General features: G+C 36.5%; 1 protein-coding gene across 1 annotated transcript in view; it reads left to right on the top strand.

Moving 5' to 3' along the window:
* Window positions 1-18449, top strand: part of LOC107085141 (plexin-A2-like) — a gene marked incomplete at its 3' end in the record, with an annotated part of 93965 nt that overhangs the window by 19993 nt on the left and 55523 nt on the right. The window contains exon 3 of the mRNA XM_015375320.1: window positions 2075-2257. Within this exon, the coding sequence (XP_015230806.1) occupies window positions 2075-2257 (183 nt within the window). The remainder of the gene's footprint in view (window positions 1-2074; window positions 2258-18449) is intronic.

Raw genomic sequence — 18449 nt, 5'->3', positions numbered from 1 at the left:
TTTCTATAATGTGTCAATTAATCTCTTTTTTTGTAGTGAATAAAGAAAAAGCCATAAACCAACACTCTCAATTTAGTAGACTGCCCATTATCTATCCCTCAGCTTTGATCTTGAAATATAGATTATGACTGTAAGAAAATGATCCCAGATACTTGTAGCAAAAAAGAGCTTTCTCCGTTAGGTTCCCAGGCTTTGTTTCGGAGTCAGGGTGTGGAGCTCTATCATCTGAGAAAAGCAGGGTGAAAAACCTTGACATATCTGAATGGAATTGAACAGAACAAAATAGAATAGAATAGAATGGAAATAGCTCTATCCAACAATCGGTAAATTCAGCAGCAAAGCAAAAAGGCAAATGAAAGGATTGAGGTACACACTAGAAAAAAAATGAGAAGTTCAGAAGTTTTGCTGGAGTATCCCACTGAGAAGATCCTCTGGGAAATATCTGAAAATGGTCATTTAGACAAAGAAATTTTATTAATTTTTTTCTGATATCATGAATGCATATTCTGTAAAACTAGTACATATGAACACGGCTTGCCATAGAGTTCTGAAAATATTAAAGGATTATTTCTTGAATAATGCAGCAGGTGAAAATGAATAATTAAAAGGTTGTTCTAATATATAGAACCTGTGCATCATCTCATGCGATCCTCCTCATGTTGATTCAGTCTTCTTTTACACAATTAAGTGGATGTTTGCAGACAAACGGCCGTTATAAGCGGCTATCATTTCCATAGACTGGCTTCAGATTGTGCCAGTAGACTCATTAGGGTGTTATCATCGAGTGAATCCTAACCCTAAATTAATTCCTTTTCCCCCGCGGAATTAATGTATCTATTTTTGTGTAATCTGAAAATATTTTCAGTAGTTCTTCATGTACTGTAAATATACCTAAATAAAAATAAAATGATCTGCATCTCACTCATATTAAACAAACTAAAAACAAGTAATCTCCTGTCATGTCAACAGAGTTGTAGAATTCTCTCCCTATTAATATTTAATTCTTTCTGAAAAAGTTAATATCATTCTTTAATAAGATCCTCATCAAACAAATTGTCAATGTTGCCCTGTTTTAAGGTTTAGACTAGTCTGAGTTTTCAGTAAACCTACTTCATGAAACAGACCCCTGGTCTAAAATAAATGAAAGACAAGAGATGGATAAATAAATAATTGTTCCTGATTTTATTCATTCACCTATAGATTATTGTTTTTGTACACAAAGCTAACAGAGATGTGCTTCCTCTAAGGTACAAACCAAGCAATAAGCTCAATAATTGAATCTGAGGAAGAAACGTTTTTCAATGTTTACTTAAAGTTGTTAAATTTTTCATGATCAAGATTGGTGGTCAAAGCAGAGAGTCAGATGATAAAGTTTCTTAATGTTAAACTTGCTGCACAAATCACTTTTAGTAAAACTAGGGCATATGATTTGATGAAAGATAAAAAGCACAGTAAAACCTCACATTAGCATAAAGAAGAGATGTAAAATAAAAAATAAATAAAAAATAAACTTTCTTAAAATGAGTCTTTTATATTAAGTGACAGACAATTAGCAAAAGTTTGAGGTGCATGTTAGCAGATGTGGAAGAAGGACTGCTGAGCATTCAGACTGTCTTTGATGCTTGACATTGCTTGCTGTGTGTTTGTGTGATGTCAGATCAAGCAATCTAAAAATCACAGAAACAGCCACAAAATAAACAGTTTTCTTCTGTTTGCCATGAGCAATTAACCCTGCAGCATGAAACTGCTGGCACCACGGCTTGTTGAAAAGCCCATCAGCCCTTTTGATGTAATATTTTCAACACTCAAAAAGGTGAACTTCATCTTCTTTAGGCTTTCTGAGAGTCAGTTTGGATTTTTATCCTATACTCGTATGTGTCTACAGTGATCTTAGTCCTCCACATACAGCCCTCACCTCTGTAATTATCTCTAGCTTCTTTCTTATTTTGTTCCTTCTCAACAAGCCTCTCTGTTTTTGCCTTCATCCACCTCTTACCTCTTCTCTTCATGCCTCTTTTTTTTATCATTAATTTTTTTCTATCCTGATCTTGACCTTCTGTGTTTCTCCCTGCAGCCGGTTCCCATCGATGATCACTTCTGTGGCCTGGATATTAACCAACCCCTGGGTGGCTCCCAGCTAGTGTCCGGTCGGACGGTGTTTACAGAGCGGAGGGACCGGCTTACCTCTGTCACTTCCTATCTGTACAACGGACACAACGTGGTCTTTCTGGGCACAAGGAGTGGACGTCTAAAAAAGGTGAGAGCAGCTACAAGTTGCATAGTTACTCAGACCTTGACCTCTATTAAAAGTCTGCTTAAGCCTATAAGAACAGATGAAAATAACCTACCATATCAACAGTTTCGATGTTTCAGTGAGTGAGTGCTTGTTGCTATGATGCGTCTTTGCTCAGCAGCTTCGCTCGTTGTAAACCTATCAATCAGCGCAGAGCTCATCTAAATATTCATGAGCATACCATAAAAGGAAGAAAACCTGTCGTTTCATTCTGGGGCTTTTAACCAGCATTAAGGTTCATAGAGCAGCAAATATGCCAACCAATGTTACACATCCTGTTCAGAGACCTTAAAGTCCAGCACCAAATACCCTATATAATCATTCTATGACCCCTTTCAATGAGTGTTGCTGTTCTCATAGCTCATACAAGCTTACTGGGCCTGAACGTCCGCCCTAACTCCTAAATCCTTCAAACTCAGTAAACTTACCATTCAGACGGATGATCATTGCTTTTTGCTCCGTTGGTCACATAACTCCTCCTCCACCATGTATCCAGTGCTTACACCATCTTTGTTATTAGTCGCCGCTGTCGGGTAGCAACAGTCTATGGCGACAGCGCGCCGCTGATCCCATAATGCTTTGCAAGGAGAGCTCTCCGTGCAAAGCATTCCGGGATATATCTGCCTCTTCTGAGGCCTGTCTTTTCTTCTCATATACTTCTTAGACACTATCTCTCTTACAATCCTCTGACATTTTCAAAGAACCAAGGTGAGAAAGGTGAGCTTCAATGACGGGCTGAAACCGTAGCTAACCACACATTTACGTCTGAGAGCCCATGCACAGAAAAAGACAGCTAAAGAGATGAGCATGTAGGACGGCCTTACGTAAACATATCACCAGAATGATTGACAATTAGGAGGACCACTTATTTAGATGATCCACCTGAAAAAAAAGATTGTCCTTTATACCTTTAAGTTAAGCATATATCCATGTATTTAACCTCAGTCACAGAACATCATCTAGATAAGTTCAATGCAGTGATATAAATACTTTTCTGGTTGGAAGCATTTTATTCTGCTAATTATAATGAATCCATCTCAAATATACAATCATTTGTAACAGAAAATGTCCTATTTGAAAGAAAATCATAAAATATAAAGCAAATACATAATTGAACATTTAGATAGTTAATGAATGCATGCAGAACACCTCTGACAGTTTTTTTTCCTCTCCTTCCAAAGAGTCAGAATGTATTGCAGTCCTATAAATCAGAATTTTTGCAAAGTTTTTCTCTTTTTTTAAGACTTCTTTTCAAATCATAATCTCTCCAGCTGTTATTTACATAAACACATCAGCTTATTTTATAGTGTGTGTTTTAAAAAAAAAAAGCAAACCAGTGCGGTTTTATGTTGACAAGTAATGTAATACTGCGTTATTTCATCCATTTTATTTGAAGAAAAGTAATTAAATCATAAGATCTGGAAAATAGTTTAGATATTGTGTATGTAGATAAAGAGAGGGCTGGTTTTATTAGACATAGGTTCCCCATGACCATTGTCTGGCAGGATTAGCAAAAAAAAAGGAACTTATATAAATGTTAAATATCAATAAAGTTGATTACCGGTATTAACTAATCTAACAAAAAAAAAATCTATATTCTAAGATTTAATCTAAATTCTCATACAATCCTAAGTTTTTCGGGGTCATGTTTTTAAGCAATAACACACAAAAGGCAAAAAAAAGGGAAAGCTTTTTTGTTCTGCTCATTTTTACATTCACCAAATCAGCATCCTAACAGCATGTCTAGTGCCTAAAGTTGAAGTTGGTTATCTTTATAGTTCTTGCATTCTACTTTTAGCTCAAGCATGAGTCAGGATAGATAAAAATGTGGTGTGAAAATGTGAAGCAATCCACAAAACCCTGTGACCTGCAATAAAAATGTGAGTCAGTCATCCAAACATTTGCAATCAGCAATAAAAAAAAAAAACTAAATTGCACATAAATCAACCGAAATATGAATCAGTTCAGTTTTTTATTTACTGTAGGAGCAAACGATGAAACTGAACCACATTTACCCTTAAATGAATGCAACACATCCCAAGAATGTTGGAAACCACAGCAAATGGATGTAACTATTTCTCAGTGTTTTTTCACATTCTGATGAAATGTACATCGGTCTGTACAGTGAGGAGCTTAAAATGAGTGTCTGTTGTCCAAGGGGCTCTATCATTCTCAATGAGAATGCAGTGGAGGCAGATCACCAGATTATTTCCGGGTGTGATTGTAATCTTTTAGCTTGGACAAGGTGTAGACAATCACGCAAATCCATACATAGCTGTGTAAGGTTCTGTTTTACTGTGGAACAAAAGAGGCTGTGAGGCTACTGTAGGACATCATAAATGGAAGAATTTGGAGAGAGTGTGTTTTGTTCAGACCTGAGAGGATTTGATGATGCATGGCTTATCGGCCAGTTTAGATTTCCCTGGGGAATTATTTTGGAGCTTTGCACTGGACTGGCTCCAGCTTTTCAGAAGGAAACCGGGAGAACTGAGGGTTCTGGTTTAAGCTCTGGCTCGGCTGGGGTTCTTCAAAACCAGAGAATTGTTGGGGAGCTGGCTGACAGGTCAGACAATTAAAATTTAACACTAAGCCATGCAATACCAGCCCTATGGGATGTATAAAAAAAGATATATCGAATTTATTCACACTGTGGCTGAAAAAAATATTTCACCTGCACTGGACTAATGAGTGCAAATCCATATGTCCTGATTTAACATATCTCCATAGTACCTGTATTTCACATCAATGAATTTACTTTATTTTCCCCATGTAAGCCTTCTGAGTGTTTATAGTGCTATGCCTCTTCATTCAAAGGGATTATTCTAGGTGGTGCCTTCAGCCGCTTAGATTTTCATGCAAGTTAGCATGTACTCAGTTTATTCAGTTTTAATTATAAAGCATCAACTCACAATACTTCATCACAAGGCCCTTTCCAAAGAGGTTTCATTCAAATTGTACAGACAGATTGGTTAAAAGTGTTCTATCTAAGGTAACCCAGCATGTGCTTCCAGTCATTAACTTTGCAGGATTTGCTCCTTGTTGATGAGCAATTGTGCATTATGAAATTGAAACTGAGGATGACTGGGAACTCAATAACACAGAAGCAGACATGCAAGAGAAACACAGAAGCACTGATACTTGAATTATTTCCTGCACATGTTTTCCTTTCAAAAATTGTTAAAAGACAGATAATACAATTATTTAAAATTAAAACTGATTCAAAAGCTATGTCCAGGAGAGAAACAGGACTTAACATGAACTGGCTCTATTGTCTACAAGGGGAGCTGGTGAAGGGAGCAGCTCAGCTGATGCCTTGATTCACGTTTGTGTGCAGCGATGATGAGAGAAAAAAAAATTTAACCATAAAGTTTGGGGTTGAACTAACAAATAATGTTTAACTGGAGAATTGAAGTACAATGTAGGAGAGTGAGGAAATGTTCCCCAGCATCCTAAGCCTGAATGTAAATCACTTTATTGACCAACAATGGGGAAATGAACTCTCTGCATTTTTAACCCATCCTCTTGGGGAGCAATGGGATGCCATTGTGTGGCGCACAGGGAGCAGTATGGGGTTAAGGGTTTTACTCAGGAACCCAGAGTGGAGTCTTTAAGGATTAAACCGGGTAGTTGCAATCTTCTTAGAGCACAAGCGCACTGCTCTAACCACTAGGGCACCACTCTCCCACAATATTCTATATCAGAACAATCTGCATGGGGACTTTAAGCTTAATTTAATCTTAACCTTAAGCTTAATAATCAAATCATCATCATCATCATCATCATCATCATCATCATCATCATCATCATCATCATCATCATCATCATCATCATCATCAATTATCATGAAACATTAGTGATTGTGAAGGAAAAGCGCAGAGAAAATGTATGTTCATTTTTATACATTTACCCCTGCATGTTATAGTGTTAATCACTCAAAATCTTGCCCTATTTTCAGGATTTTTTTAAACTTTAAAATTAGCCTTCTTTTGTTCCAAACTGCCATTTTTTTGTCTCTGAACAACAATCATCTAATTAGAGCATCAAAATAATGAATGTCAATGCGTTTTTTTTTAGGGATCAGCTTAGCTGTACTCAATAGAACTTAAATGTAAGAAATGATAGTTGCCTTTGAGTGCAGAGTTGGTCTTGGAAGTCAGAATTTTCAAAGACAAAAACAGCAATGGCAACTTTTGGAGACAGCTATAGAGAAAAATCGAAAATGCTCATTAATCCTGGCTGCAGCTCTTAGCAGGTCTCTAAAGAAATAAATACTTGTGTTGTCTGTAGACAATTAAAAGGGTTGTAAACCCCTGAAATGTCGTTAAGGTGTTAAAGAAGTGAAGAAAAATACCGCATGATTTCTAAAGGTGTTAACAGCGTTCAGTGGATAACTACTTTTAATCCTCATATGGTTCCTAAACAAGTTCTGAGTAACCTGCATGTTCACGGCACTAAGAGGTTTGATTAGATTTTTTTTCTTGAAAAATTATAAAGATTACAAGTTTTTACTGTACCACTTTCAAGAACTTAGTGGATGACTTTTGAGATTTTTTGCTGCAGAAGGGCAAGTTTAAAAATTGCTTTTAGAAATTCATGTTTTGATCTTTATCTGTTTTCATTGCTCCAACCAAGTTACAGAATCAATTCACAGATTATCTTATTATATTTTTTCCTAAAAAACTAGCTGTTAAATGTTTTTTTTAAATAATCTCCAAAACTACCAATAAGCATGGAAATATTTTGTTATGTGACATTTTTGGATATTGCCTTGCAACAAAGAAAAAAAAGGGAAAGCTCTCGACTTCTAATTTAATGTTTCCTAAGGCTCCTGCCAGGGAATAATAAAATACCAATCTTTCTTTGTCCTGGCCAGGAATATGTTAATGAAGGCTAACCGTCTAGTGGTCAAATGAGGCTACTTGTAATCCCCGTCAAGCATTTAGCTGATGCTTGATGTTTCACAGCTGCACTTGAGAGGAATACAAAAGCTGTAGCATGCCACTATACACACAAAATAATATGTTTTCTCCATCACTCTCATGCACTGACAAGGTAGGTGTAACACTAGAAGATTACAGGAACACTCAAGTGAAAAAGTGTGCTTTCATACATTTTGGAGATGTATTGGATACAGACGGTGAAGAATTGATCAAAGATACTCAAACTAAAGATTCTGTTCAGAGAGAGTGATGCAATCTTTTTCTTTGGCCTTCTTAGACTCAAAAATCTTGTATCTTCAGATCTCCGTAATCTGATTATTTTCCAAAATAAGACAAAGCAAAGCTTCAGTTCTAGTATTTCATCTTTATTCAAGCGGTTATCTTAACAGGTATTGTCATGCAAGGTAATGAATGAGTGGAATACGCAAAATTAATTAAAAATTCCTCTTCTGTGAATGTTTAAAAAATGTTCATACCAGGTACTGGAAATTTTTTCAGTCAAGATAGAAATGTTCATTAAACAGTCACATCTGTTTCCTATTTGTATCTCACAATCTCTGATGTAACACAGTCCTTAATCCATTCAGAGTAATTAATGCAATAATCCTCTTAATTATGATCTATTTACCATAACTGGGCGTGTTAAGTACATCTCAATGATTATATTGCCCATAATGCATTTGCACAAAAGTGCTGCCATCATACAATTTGAAATGACATGCTTCAGCCCTCAGACCCACATCATTTTATGTAAATCTCTATGTTTGACTACTTGAACCAAATCTGAAGTATGTAATCATTAATTCCTTTTTCAAACTAAAAGTAAGATGCAATTATGAACCTGAAAGGCATTTATAAAATTGTGTACTTGCAGCATTTATCATTACAAATGACTTGGACATCCACTTCAGAGATTTAAATCATTCATACAGCCATCATTGGTCCTTACGTAGTAAAAATCATGACTGCATGCATGCGTAAAAGCAGCCTGATTTGATGTTCTGAATGCATTGGGTTGAAAAGAGGGCTTCTTTCTTTCATTTTTTTTTTAGTTTTCACTGCTTCAAAGGTGTTAGGGAAGGAATAAAATTGCCACCAAACGTACTAAGGAGTGATTGCCCATTCTTTGGCAAAAAAAAAAAAATCAAATTCTGCTTTATTGGTACAGACCTCAGTTAATGAAACCAGGATACATTTTTGAGCAATCTGTGTAATAAGACAGAAACGCTTTTTTATTAAGCATTCTGTAAAGGTAATAATGATAATGATTTTGTCTATATTTTACCAATTAAAGCGTGAAATCAAAGTCCTTACTTTGCAGAAATTCCTTTGCTAAAATAGCTGCTGAATATCCTCCACTGAATGTTTCTACCATCTTTAAACATCTTAAGATGTTTTTGCAAAACAGTTCAAGTTTGGTTAGATTTGATGGAGAGTGTCTGTGATTTAGGGCCAAGCTTTCACTGAGCTTTACCACATTATTATACTTTGATCTCAACTGTATCTTGGTAGCTCTGTGTTTAGCTTAGTTAAGTTGTCTGGCTAGAGGGCAAACCTCTGTCCTGGACTTTCTTTCATGATTGCCCAGTTTTTGGATGCTTTCATCTTTACATAAACTCTGACTGGCTTTAGTGTAAGCACTGAAGAGGATTATTTCCACAAGATGACCCAACCTTCAACATGTTTCATGTTAAGCATGATCTTTTCAGGGAGCTGTATGGCATTAGGTATTTCGTTAATTTTAGAAGTTGATGTTGACCTCAAGTGAGCACAAATTATCATTCCTAGGGCTGCAACTAATGATTATTTTGCAATGTAATCTGATGATTATTTTTTTGATTAACCGATTAATAATAGGATTGTAAAAGTTTCATTAAAGAAGACCTTTTGCTAAATTAAATCCAGTGAAATTAAAGTTTTTCCACTTGAGGAGTGCTGGATAGGACATATTGACAGAGGAAAAATATTTTTCTCTAAAATGCAAAATGTTTACACATTTTATTTTACAATTTTTGTATAATTATTGCTCTATTTGGGTTGCTCTGTCAGCTGAAGGTACATTTTAGAGTCTCTAAGCTCCAGTTAATGATTAATCAATTACTAAATTAGTTGACGATTATTTCAGTAAGGGATTAATCACGATCAATCTGATTAACTGTTTCAACTCTAATTATTCCAAAGGTTTCCTTTGTTCTTTACAAGTCTTGAGGCAAAATGCCAATGGGACATCTTTCAACAACAGATGATAGACCTGAGCTATACATCTCTGCTGCTCCTCCATAGTCATCCTTGGCCTCTTGGCTGCTTCTCTAACTCATACATGTCTCCCCTTTCCATGTTTGGTCATGTCAATCCATGGCCAAACCTGGAAGGATTGACTAAACTGTGATGGGGGAATTATTCAAAACTTTGATTTGTTTTTACACAGTAAACATTTTTTAGACTTCAGCTGGATCCCTTTTGTTTATGATGATGTTTATTCACAAATGTTTTCTGATAATCCTCTTTGGCCTTTATAAAACAGCTGAGCATATTGAATAAAACACACAAACAGTCTCTATAACGAACTGACATTTAAAAACTGACCTGATGCATGCAATTTTATTCAGTGAAATCAGAATGAAGGATGTTGAGTTCAAATACAAATCCGATCATTATTATTTGTAAAAAAAAAAAAAAAAAAAGTTATTTGTAGATTCAATGAGAAAAAATGCAAACATGTCTTGCTTCCAAGTCAATGACTAGATGCAATCAACTAGTTTTCCTTGACATAAACTTTTAACCACTCTGACTGTATTGTTTCTGCCTTGAGATGACGTGTATTGTGAATCGGCAATTGATTAGTGAAATAAATTGAAATAATTTATAACGTTGCATGATAAATGATAAAAAATGCAGTCCTATGTCTTAAAACAATTGTTGATTGTCCTTTTTGCAAAGTAAAACCACTTTTATAAAAACTTGGAGACATTTGTTTCTTACACAAACTCATACTTATATTCACATAATATATAAGCATATCCACCAATGCCAGTAAACAAACTGGTAGATGATAAATCATCTACAGTACATGACTTTTAGCTGATTCAGGTCATTGTCCACCATGGTCATTCCAAGTGCATCCTGTCATGCTTTATAACGATCAAGCTTCTGTAAGAGTCAATTTAATATCAGAACAAACTTGAAAGGATGCTGAGACCTGCTTATTGCACAGTCAAACAGCATGCAAGTGACTTAAGAAATGAGAGTTAGAGGACTGTGGTGACATTAGCCTGGGGGCTTCAGTCTTATGAGGAGCAATCTGTCTGACACACAAGATGTGAATGTAGATACACACACACACAGCTCCAGACTAGAGGCACAGATAACATCACTGAGCTCTTTCTTTTGATGAGTCATTGGGGAATAAGACAAGATAGTCTGACAGTTGGAAATGAAGAAAGGAGAGAAAAGGAAGTGTGAGGCAAAGTCAAGATAATGGCCGAGGGAAGAAAAAAAATGGAAAGAACAGATATTGAAAAAATAAAGATAGAATATACAAAAAATAAAAGTGGAACAAAGCTGACCACTAGAAAGTAGAGTTTCTGCAAAGATTTTAATATTCTTTAAAGGACCTATAATTTTAGCTGATCAGAGGGATCTATAATGTCTGCAGTTAAGCCCGCAACTTCTAAATGCCAGTTGTTAGAGTCATTACCCAGATTGAACGAGTGGCTATGATCTCAGACTCCCAAGAGCCTTCAAAAAGCACAGGGTCACCTCACCAATCCTATTCCATCACGCCGGAATGGACACGCTCAGTGGATATGGGGCATGACTATAAATGCCATCAGCAGATCACTCCTGTAACAAAGGTCAGGTCTGTCATGGAAAAGGTGTCAGCAGGGTGAAAGGTCACAAGGACGACCCACAGACTTACCGTCTGAGCTTAACACAACATATGGATGCACTCATTAGCAGCTCCTGATTAGGTTGCTTGTGTTTCTGATTTACCAGGATATTTCTATCATCGTAGGTCAATGTTTTGTAGCCTCAGGTGGTTAATTTAAGCTGAGTGACATGACCTTACTGGTTAGTTTTAGATGTGGATAAATGCTAAAAAACATTCTAAACATTCCACATGGCAGTGAAAAGCTGGTAGGAACCCAAAGTGATTATCGAGTAAATTGCCCAACATAATTAACACTTTCTATGCATTCTTATACATTTTAGTAAATTATTGTTGTTATTAGATGCAAACGGCAAAAAAAAACAACAACAAAGCAACCAGAAAATCCTTGGTACTGGTACTGTTTTTGTGTCAACTGGGGTAAATAAATCACCTCCTTTTGTCCCATCCTTCACTTAAAGTTTTTTCACCTTCTTAAATATTACACACTTTGAACAAGATGGAATGCACTTCAAAACTGTGAAGTATGCTCTTAATTTAACTTCCAAATGGGAAGTTTTAAATACGACACCAGCATCATTATCCAGCAACAGTGTATAACATTATTTAATCACAGTGTGAATACAGCTTGTTTTCTTTTTCCCAATTATGGAAGTTTACATAACAAAAAAGTTTTTTTCATGCTTGTTTTGTCTCATAGGTTCTGCCACTCTCTGTGCTTAGCCATATAACCTCATTAGATCGCTATTAGGCAGATCAATATGGACTTTGTCTTTTCTTTACCTAGATTTAGCTGTTGCTATTCTCATAATATAGATCACTATATTCTTCAATCTTCAATCACCCTTAAATCAGTTATTATTTGGTTTATGGGTAACTGTTAAAACTGAATGTACCGGCTGTTAAAAATGCTCTAAACAGTCCACTGAGATGAAGAAAGTTGTCTGGACTACTTCTGCTTGGTGATATTGGTCAACCCCTTTTATGAAATATTAATAATCCTGATGTTTATTGGTTTAGAAGGTCAGCATTGCTGTCATGCTGCTTTGTGTATGACATAATGTGACCTAAATTAAAGACCATGTAAAGTAGGAATAAATGTTTGTTTTTAAGTTTATCACACCTCAGAAATATTTTTCATTAATCTCCCATCCAAATTGAAATGGTAAAAAAAAAATCTAAGCTTTTAAAATTAGGTCTTAAAAGTAATAAAGAAAAATGCTTGTTTTCTTTGCCGTAAGACAGATGGTCTGTATCCACTAGGGCCGCTGAAAACATGGCAACACACTATTTTATTTTACTGTAACGGTCTTAAAAAAAATGATTACAAATATTGTATTTGCATTCTGATTTTTAATTCAGGAAGGATTAATGGAAGCTTTGCTAATGTGTGACTCATCTTCATTGGCGAAACAGGAGAGTCGCTCTACTCTCTCTTAGCTCCTTTTCCGCAGCAAATGTGCTCAAAACTATGTTGATATTCTTCTAAATTTGAAATTGCAAAGTTTTGCAATTGCCGTATTTCCACTTTATAACAAATACTATTAAGATTGCATGGGAATATGTCTGTTTATGTGATATCTCTGAAAACAAAGTGGTTGTAAACATATGAGATACTGTATATCCATATTGTAGCCTAGTGGGTGCTATGATCCTCGAACTACTTCCAGTCTTCTCCTTCGTCTTTTTACAAGCCAGAAAGGTAAAGTAGCAGATTACGTGACCCGTGTGATGTGAAAAAATTCTTTCCATTGCAGTTTTGCGAAATGCAATCATTTCAGTAGGAATGTTAACGAACTCAGCAAAGCGTAAAAACTTTATGAAAAAATATGATTTTGTTTTGAAATTGCAGAGTTTCCATTTGTCGAATACATTTTCGTAATTACAGTTTATGCAATTTCATGTTTAATAGAAATTGGTTTTCTGACTGAAGACATGGGCTGCAGCTTCTGCGTCTGACTCCCTGTGTTTGTGAGGAGGAAGGTCCTAGCTTATTGTTTTGCTGAAGATCGGTGTTCTATGTTTTGTCACCTAAGAAGTGAACTAGGCAGGAAAAAGTCACTAGAGTTTTCGCTAGTTGCCTTTTTAAAAATAGTCACCAGAGGGTTCTGAAAAGGTACAAAATATTGCAACCAAGTGGTCTGTTTTGTGCTGGGCTAGCAGGGGGTGGGCCAATATTCTAAAGGCAACTGCATGATGATAAAGCCGCACTTTTAGACACCCCCAAAAAATCTTAAAACAGGAATATTGAAACCCAAATCTACTTCTAGTAGCAAAGTGCAATATAAAAGTTTGGAAGTTTTTTTTTGTTTTTTGTTTTTTTTACAGATACAGAACAATGAATTTAGGAAATTTTTAATGTGTTTAGAATAAAATTTGGGAATTCTCTTTACACTGTCTTTAAGAGATGTTTACCTCAAATTCTGAGCCTCATTAAAAAGCTGTTGACACGAACATTTAATCTAAAGAACAGCACGGACAGGGCAGTGGGGATCAAGATTTGCAAGGGCCATGAAATCTGACCCATGAACTCCACTCTCCACCTACCTTTGTGTCTAATCACTCTAATTCAGTGGTTCCTCCTCAACTCTTTATATCGGAATCTGTTAAAACCATGATTCTTTTGTAGATTACCCAACAATCTCATCACATGTAGACTTATTAAAGAGATTACAAATTTCTAAGAGGAATTAAATGCCAACAAGTGAACTTTTGTAAAACTAGGAAAAGGGTTTATTTGATATATTTATACTATACCTGTAAAGGAAATATGGTTTATTGTAATTTGTTCTTTGCAGAAATGTAAAAACAAAGAATGTTGCACTTTTCAGAGGTAGAAAGCACTACTGCTCTCTGCGTGGTTTAGATCGGTGTGTATATTTTAAAACCTTTTCCTCTTCTCATCGTAATCCTCTAAAAGCAGATGTTCCAAATTTATTTGACTAATACTGTAAAGACTTTTTTGTTTGATCGGGTAGCACTTTTGGAACTTCCACATTCACTCTCAAAGAAAAACCAAGAGTTTAGATTAAAATCCACACATTTCCTTCAACTGCATTCAGATAAAGTGTTATATTTATAGGTTTTAAAAAGAGGTGGGACACTGTGTGACCTTTATAAATGTAAAGAAAAATGTTGAAATGATGAATGTGAGTCAGAAATCTATATCTGTCTGCAAACAGATCAGATTTCTCTGTAAAGCAAAGCTTAAACAAACAACTTCACGAGTTTGGGTAATTTGTAACACAGATGACTGCAGTTCAAACAGGGTTACATATTGTTACGAGCAGCATGTAACAGTAAATGTGGCGCTAAAGCCATCCAGAGAGGAATTCATATAAGGTTGCTGCCACAGTAATAAAGAGAAAAGCATCAGTGAAACAAGCTTGGTTCAGCATCTCATCTGAGTCTGCACTATTGCAACAACACATAAATGCAATGTGTGTGAGATTACTGTTAGATTTCTTTGTCTGATTGCTATAAATCCTACTGTTTGTTTGAAGGAAATTAGACTTTAGCCAAATGCAAATAAATGGCAGGCAGACTGTATAATGACTTTCTACGTTTTTGTTGAAGCCCCATGGAAGCTGCAAACATTACAGTTGCTGAATGGAATTGATTTTTCTGCAGAGGACAGGGTTGCACTGAAGTCCCGAATACCATACTGGAAGAAGATGCTCCTCTGACATAGGGAGTGCTTTAAAAAATTGTGCAATTTGGGCCAAAATGATCCTTGCTCTGAACACTAATTACAAGGTTTTAAGTGCCTCAGTGCTGAGGAGGACAACAATGATGTCATGGCTGCAGCTGTTTATAATAATTTATACACTACACCTAATTTAATGAATGCATTTGTCAAGGTTATTGGAATACGGTTAGTTCTTACTTATATGTTACTCTAAGAAGTCTGCTCAAAGTCTTTGCAAATATGATTAGAAGTAAGAAATTAGGAAGGGAGAAGCAGTGTCTAACAATATAAAAACACCTCCCCCCCTATAGCCCCAGTGGCTCTAAATGCTCAGCAGCCATATTTGCCTAGAAATGGCTGGAAATGTTAAGCTGACGGCAAATAAAGCCTTGGTCAAATACTCTCATGTGCAAATAGTGGATTCATTAATGCTTATTGAAAGCGTTAAGCGGGTGGGGGAATTCTTCACTGAACTGCTAAAGGACTTCAACTTTTCAAAGTCACGGTCTGTAACAGGGGTCCTGGAAGGGGAGATTGATTTGGTGATTGAAATCACTAGAATGGGCTTTCAAAGCGCAGGAAGAGTAGGTGTGTTTGAGGCTAAACTGAGAGGATTTTCATAGCTGCATGAGCTGGACCTGGGGGCGAATCTCTGCAGAGTGGATTGTCATTGGATGTCTTAATGCAGCTGAAATTGTACTAGGTATTAAGAGAGGCAATTTTGTGATAACACAGGGAGGTGTTCATCTTTCTGCTTTTCGTGACCGACTTTAATTGAGCCACTCCATCTTTTCCCCTCCAAACTCTTTGTCCTTTTTTCCTCTTCTCTTGCTTTTCTTTCTACTGTTTGCTCACACAAATGAAAATACACATGAGAACTGTGACTGCACTGTGGTCAGGAAAATGAAGATCATATGGGTGCCATGATTTGTTCCCCCTTTCTCCCTCCCACTGCTTTTGTTGGTGGGCCATGGGAACCGAACAAACAATGGGGATGATTGGAGGGATAGTGTGCCACACGGAGGAGGACAGGAAACAGAAAGCAGGAAATCATGTCCTGAAGGAGATGGAAAAAAGCAAATCTGCACAGATGGAGAAAAGACTGTGGTCAAGTTGATGAAACATTGAGACGAAGATTGGAGGCTTGCCATGCAACTGAGGGCTAAGGTGGAGAGAAATGTTTGTTTTGTAGCTACAAAGCTTCAAAACCATATTTGTAGAAACACACACACAAATTCTATGTTTTAGCAGCAGTTAGAATGCGTCATAGTGAAAAACACAAACTCTGCCCAGTCTGGTCAGATCTCCACATCAGCGATGCTCTCTGTTGTCATTAAATGCTAACTGCTACTCAGCTCTGTCCTGGGCTTTGGTTCATTAGCATTCACAGAGGCTTCATGAATATATGGGTTAATCAATGCCCACTCTCCTGGGCTGTCAGCCGCAATCGGACCATATGCACAGCCATCCAAGCTTAAAGGTGAACAGTTGTTAGGCGCTTATGTTACTGAGTGCCCTGTATCATCGTACAGATTGAAGCCTGTAAGCGTCTGCTCTGAAGTCTGCTTGAAATTCTGCTTTCCTGACAATCCATATATCTGTTTTAGATTTGGTCTTGCGTGTTTTATTCTTCAATCTATCCTCAAGGCATAAAATATGTTGGGCTAAACTTTAATTATTCACTAAAAACAATCCTTTTTTTTCCATAGAATCTTCTGCATGAGTCATTTACGCAAAACAGTGAATTTCCAGCTTTGTAATAGGAATTTATTATAGGAACAAAATATATACAAACTGTTTCAAGTCTTGTTGAAGTAACGCAGAGGTAAAGGTCTTGAGGGACAGATGAAACCTTGTCAGTGTGGCAGATTGGGAGTGATTCATTGAACAGATTGCTCCTTGCCTCCTAGGTCATCATCCATATGTTTAGGTTAACTGGGCACAGATCGGCATGCTATGCAAGACATGGACTATGTCTCCTGACTGGCCTTCCCTTTAAGACATAAACAAAGTAATTTACAATGTTTTTCTTGCTGCTGTAAGAAAAGGCAGACATTTACATGCTAACTCCCTCTGTTTCTCAATCATTGTTTGTAATCCATCCCATATGTTAACAGTCACAGAAGAAACATTTTCATAGGTGATTTCCTCATATAAGATCTGGCAACTTTACAATGGAGCCAACCAGACCAAGCCAAGATACATCTTAGCAGTCATTTCTTGTTTTCTTTTGCTCTCGTGGGATTAAAGTGTATTTAAGAGGCAAACCCATCCATGAGAAAAGGAGGCTGTTTTTGTTAAGCACAGGCTCAGGTTGCAAATATGTTTTGGGAATGCCAAACTAATCTGTGTTGTTTATAACCACCACAGGTCCTGCAAAATAATTTAAGCAGCAGGACGGAAATTGCTGCTGTTGGCTCACATATTTTCGAGTTAAATATATACCCTTGTTATCTGTGTAATGCTGGGAAGAGGGAATGAAATTAAAGGGCATACTGAGTTCAAACAAATGTTCACTAAAGGCCTATTTGCCTAGTTATTATTTTACATGGCAGGTACCTCACAGAGAAGCCTATTGTAGAAGGTTTTTAAAGCTAAAGATGAAAAGATGAAAAATCAAAGTTATTAAATCTGTGTCCCAAGATAAACCCACTTGAAGGCTGTTTTACAAAGTATTTATTGCAAATCCAGAAAAGGTTAAACAAAAATAATTTGGGATTGTAAATTGTCAGTGTCATGTGACCAAGAAAGTTTATTGTTTTATCAGTTATACATGTTTTTATTTTATTTTAGAACAATTACCAATTTGGAATGTGGCTTTACTGTAATCCAGTGTCACCACATTTTGATGGACCACTACTGGGATTACTTGACCAGGAAATTTGCTCCATTCAAGGTTGCCCAAGCCCAAAGGTATAGTTTTTATTCTGCAACTTTTAGATGCATGACTGCTCAACACATCTGATTAAAATTTTACATTTACTTCAGTTCTGCTGAAGCATTTTAACAAGCCCTTCACGCAATCTACATGTATCAGAACAGGAACGCATCTAAAAGATGCTGGATAGTAACTTACAAGGACTGGAATTTGGCACCCCTCGCTCATTGCCTGTATAGCTAAGTGTCAGTATGTCAATATGGGTTAACATCTCAGATAACTGTCAGGCATTTTCCTAAATCAATTCCTCAAAGACATATGGCAGTTCTTAAAAGGAAAAATATTGACTGACTTGATACTAACAAAGCATACTGTACCTAACAAAGAGTTTAGTAAATGTATGCCTGCATTTTTCAAGATCATAACACTGATAGAGAAGTAATGATGATCTGTCAATAAAGGTTTAAAATACAGTTAATTAGCTCCCTGTCCAAGTCAAACAGTTCGCTCTAAAGATAGGGTCACTCTTGAGGCCAGGGGTCTTCTGAGGCTTTAGATGGGGCAAGTGAACAGCCCTGTTTCTACTTACAGGGAAAAAAGCATAACCGTTTTTGTTGTTAATACAATAAAACCTACAATGTCTAAAGTACACTCACCGGCCACTTTATTAGGTACACTGCTCGTTAACACTTAATTTCTAAGCAGCCAATCACATGGCGGCAACTCAGTGCATTTAGGCATGTAGACATGGTCAAGACAAT

The sequence above is a fragment of the Cyprinodon variegatus genome, unplaced genomic scaffold (genome assembly GCF_000732505.1).
Source record: "Cyprinodon variegatus isolate N-32 unplaced genomic scaffold, C_variegatus-1.0 Scaffold117, whole genome shotgun sequence".
Taxonomy (NCBI): Eukaryota; Metazoa; Chordata; class Actinopteri; order Cyprinodontiformes; family Cyprinodontidae; genus Cyprinodon; species Cyprinodon variegatus.
This window is presented reverse-complemented; position numbering and strand designations above follow the sequence as displayed.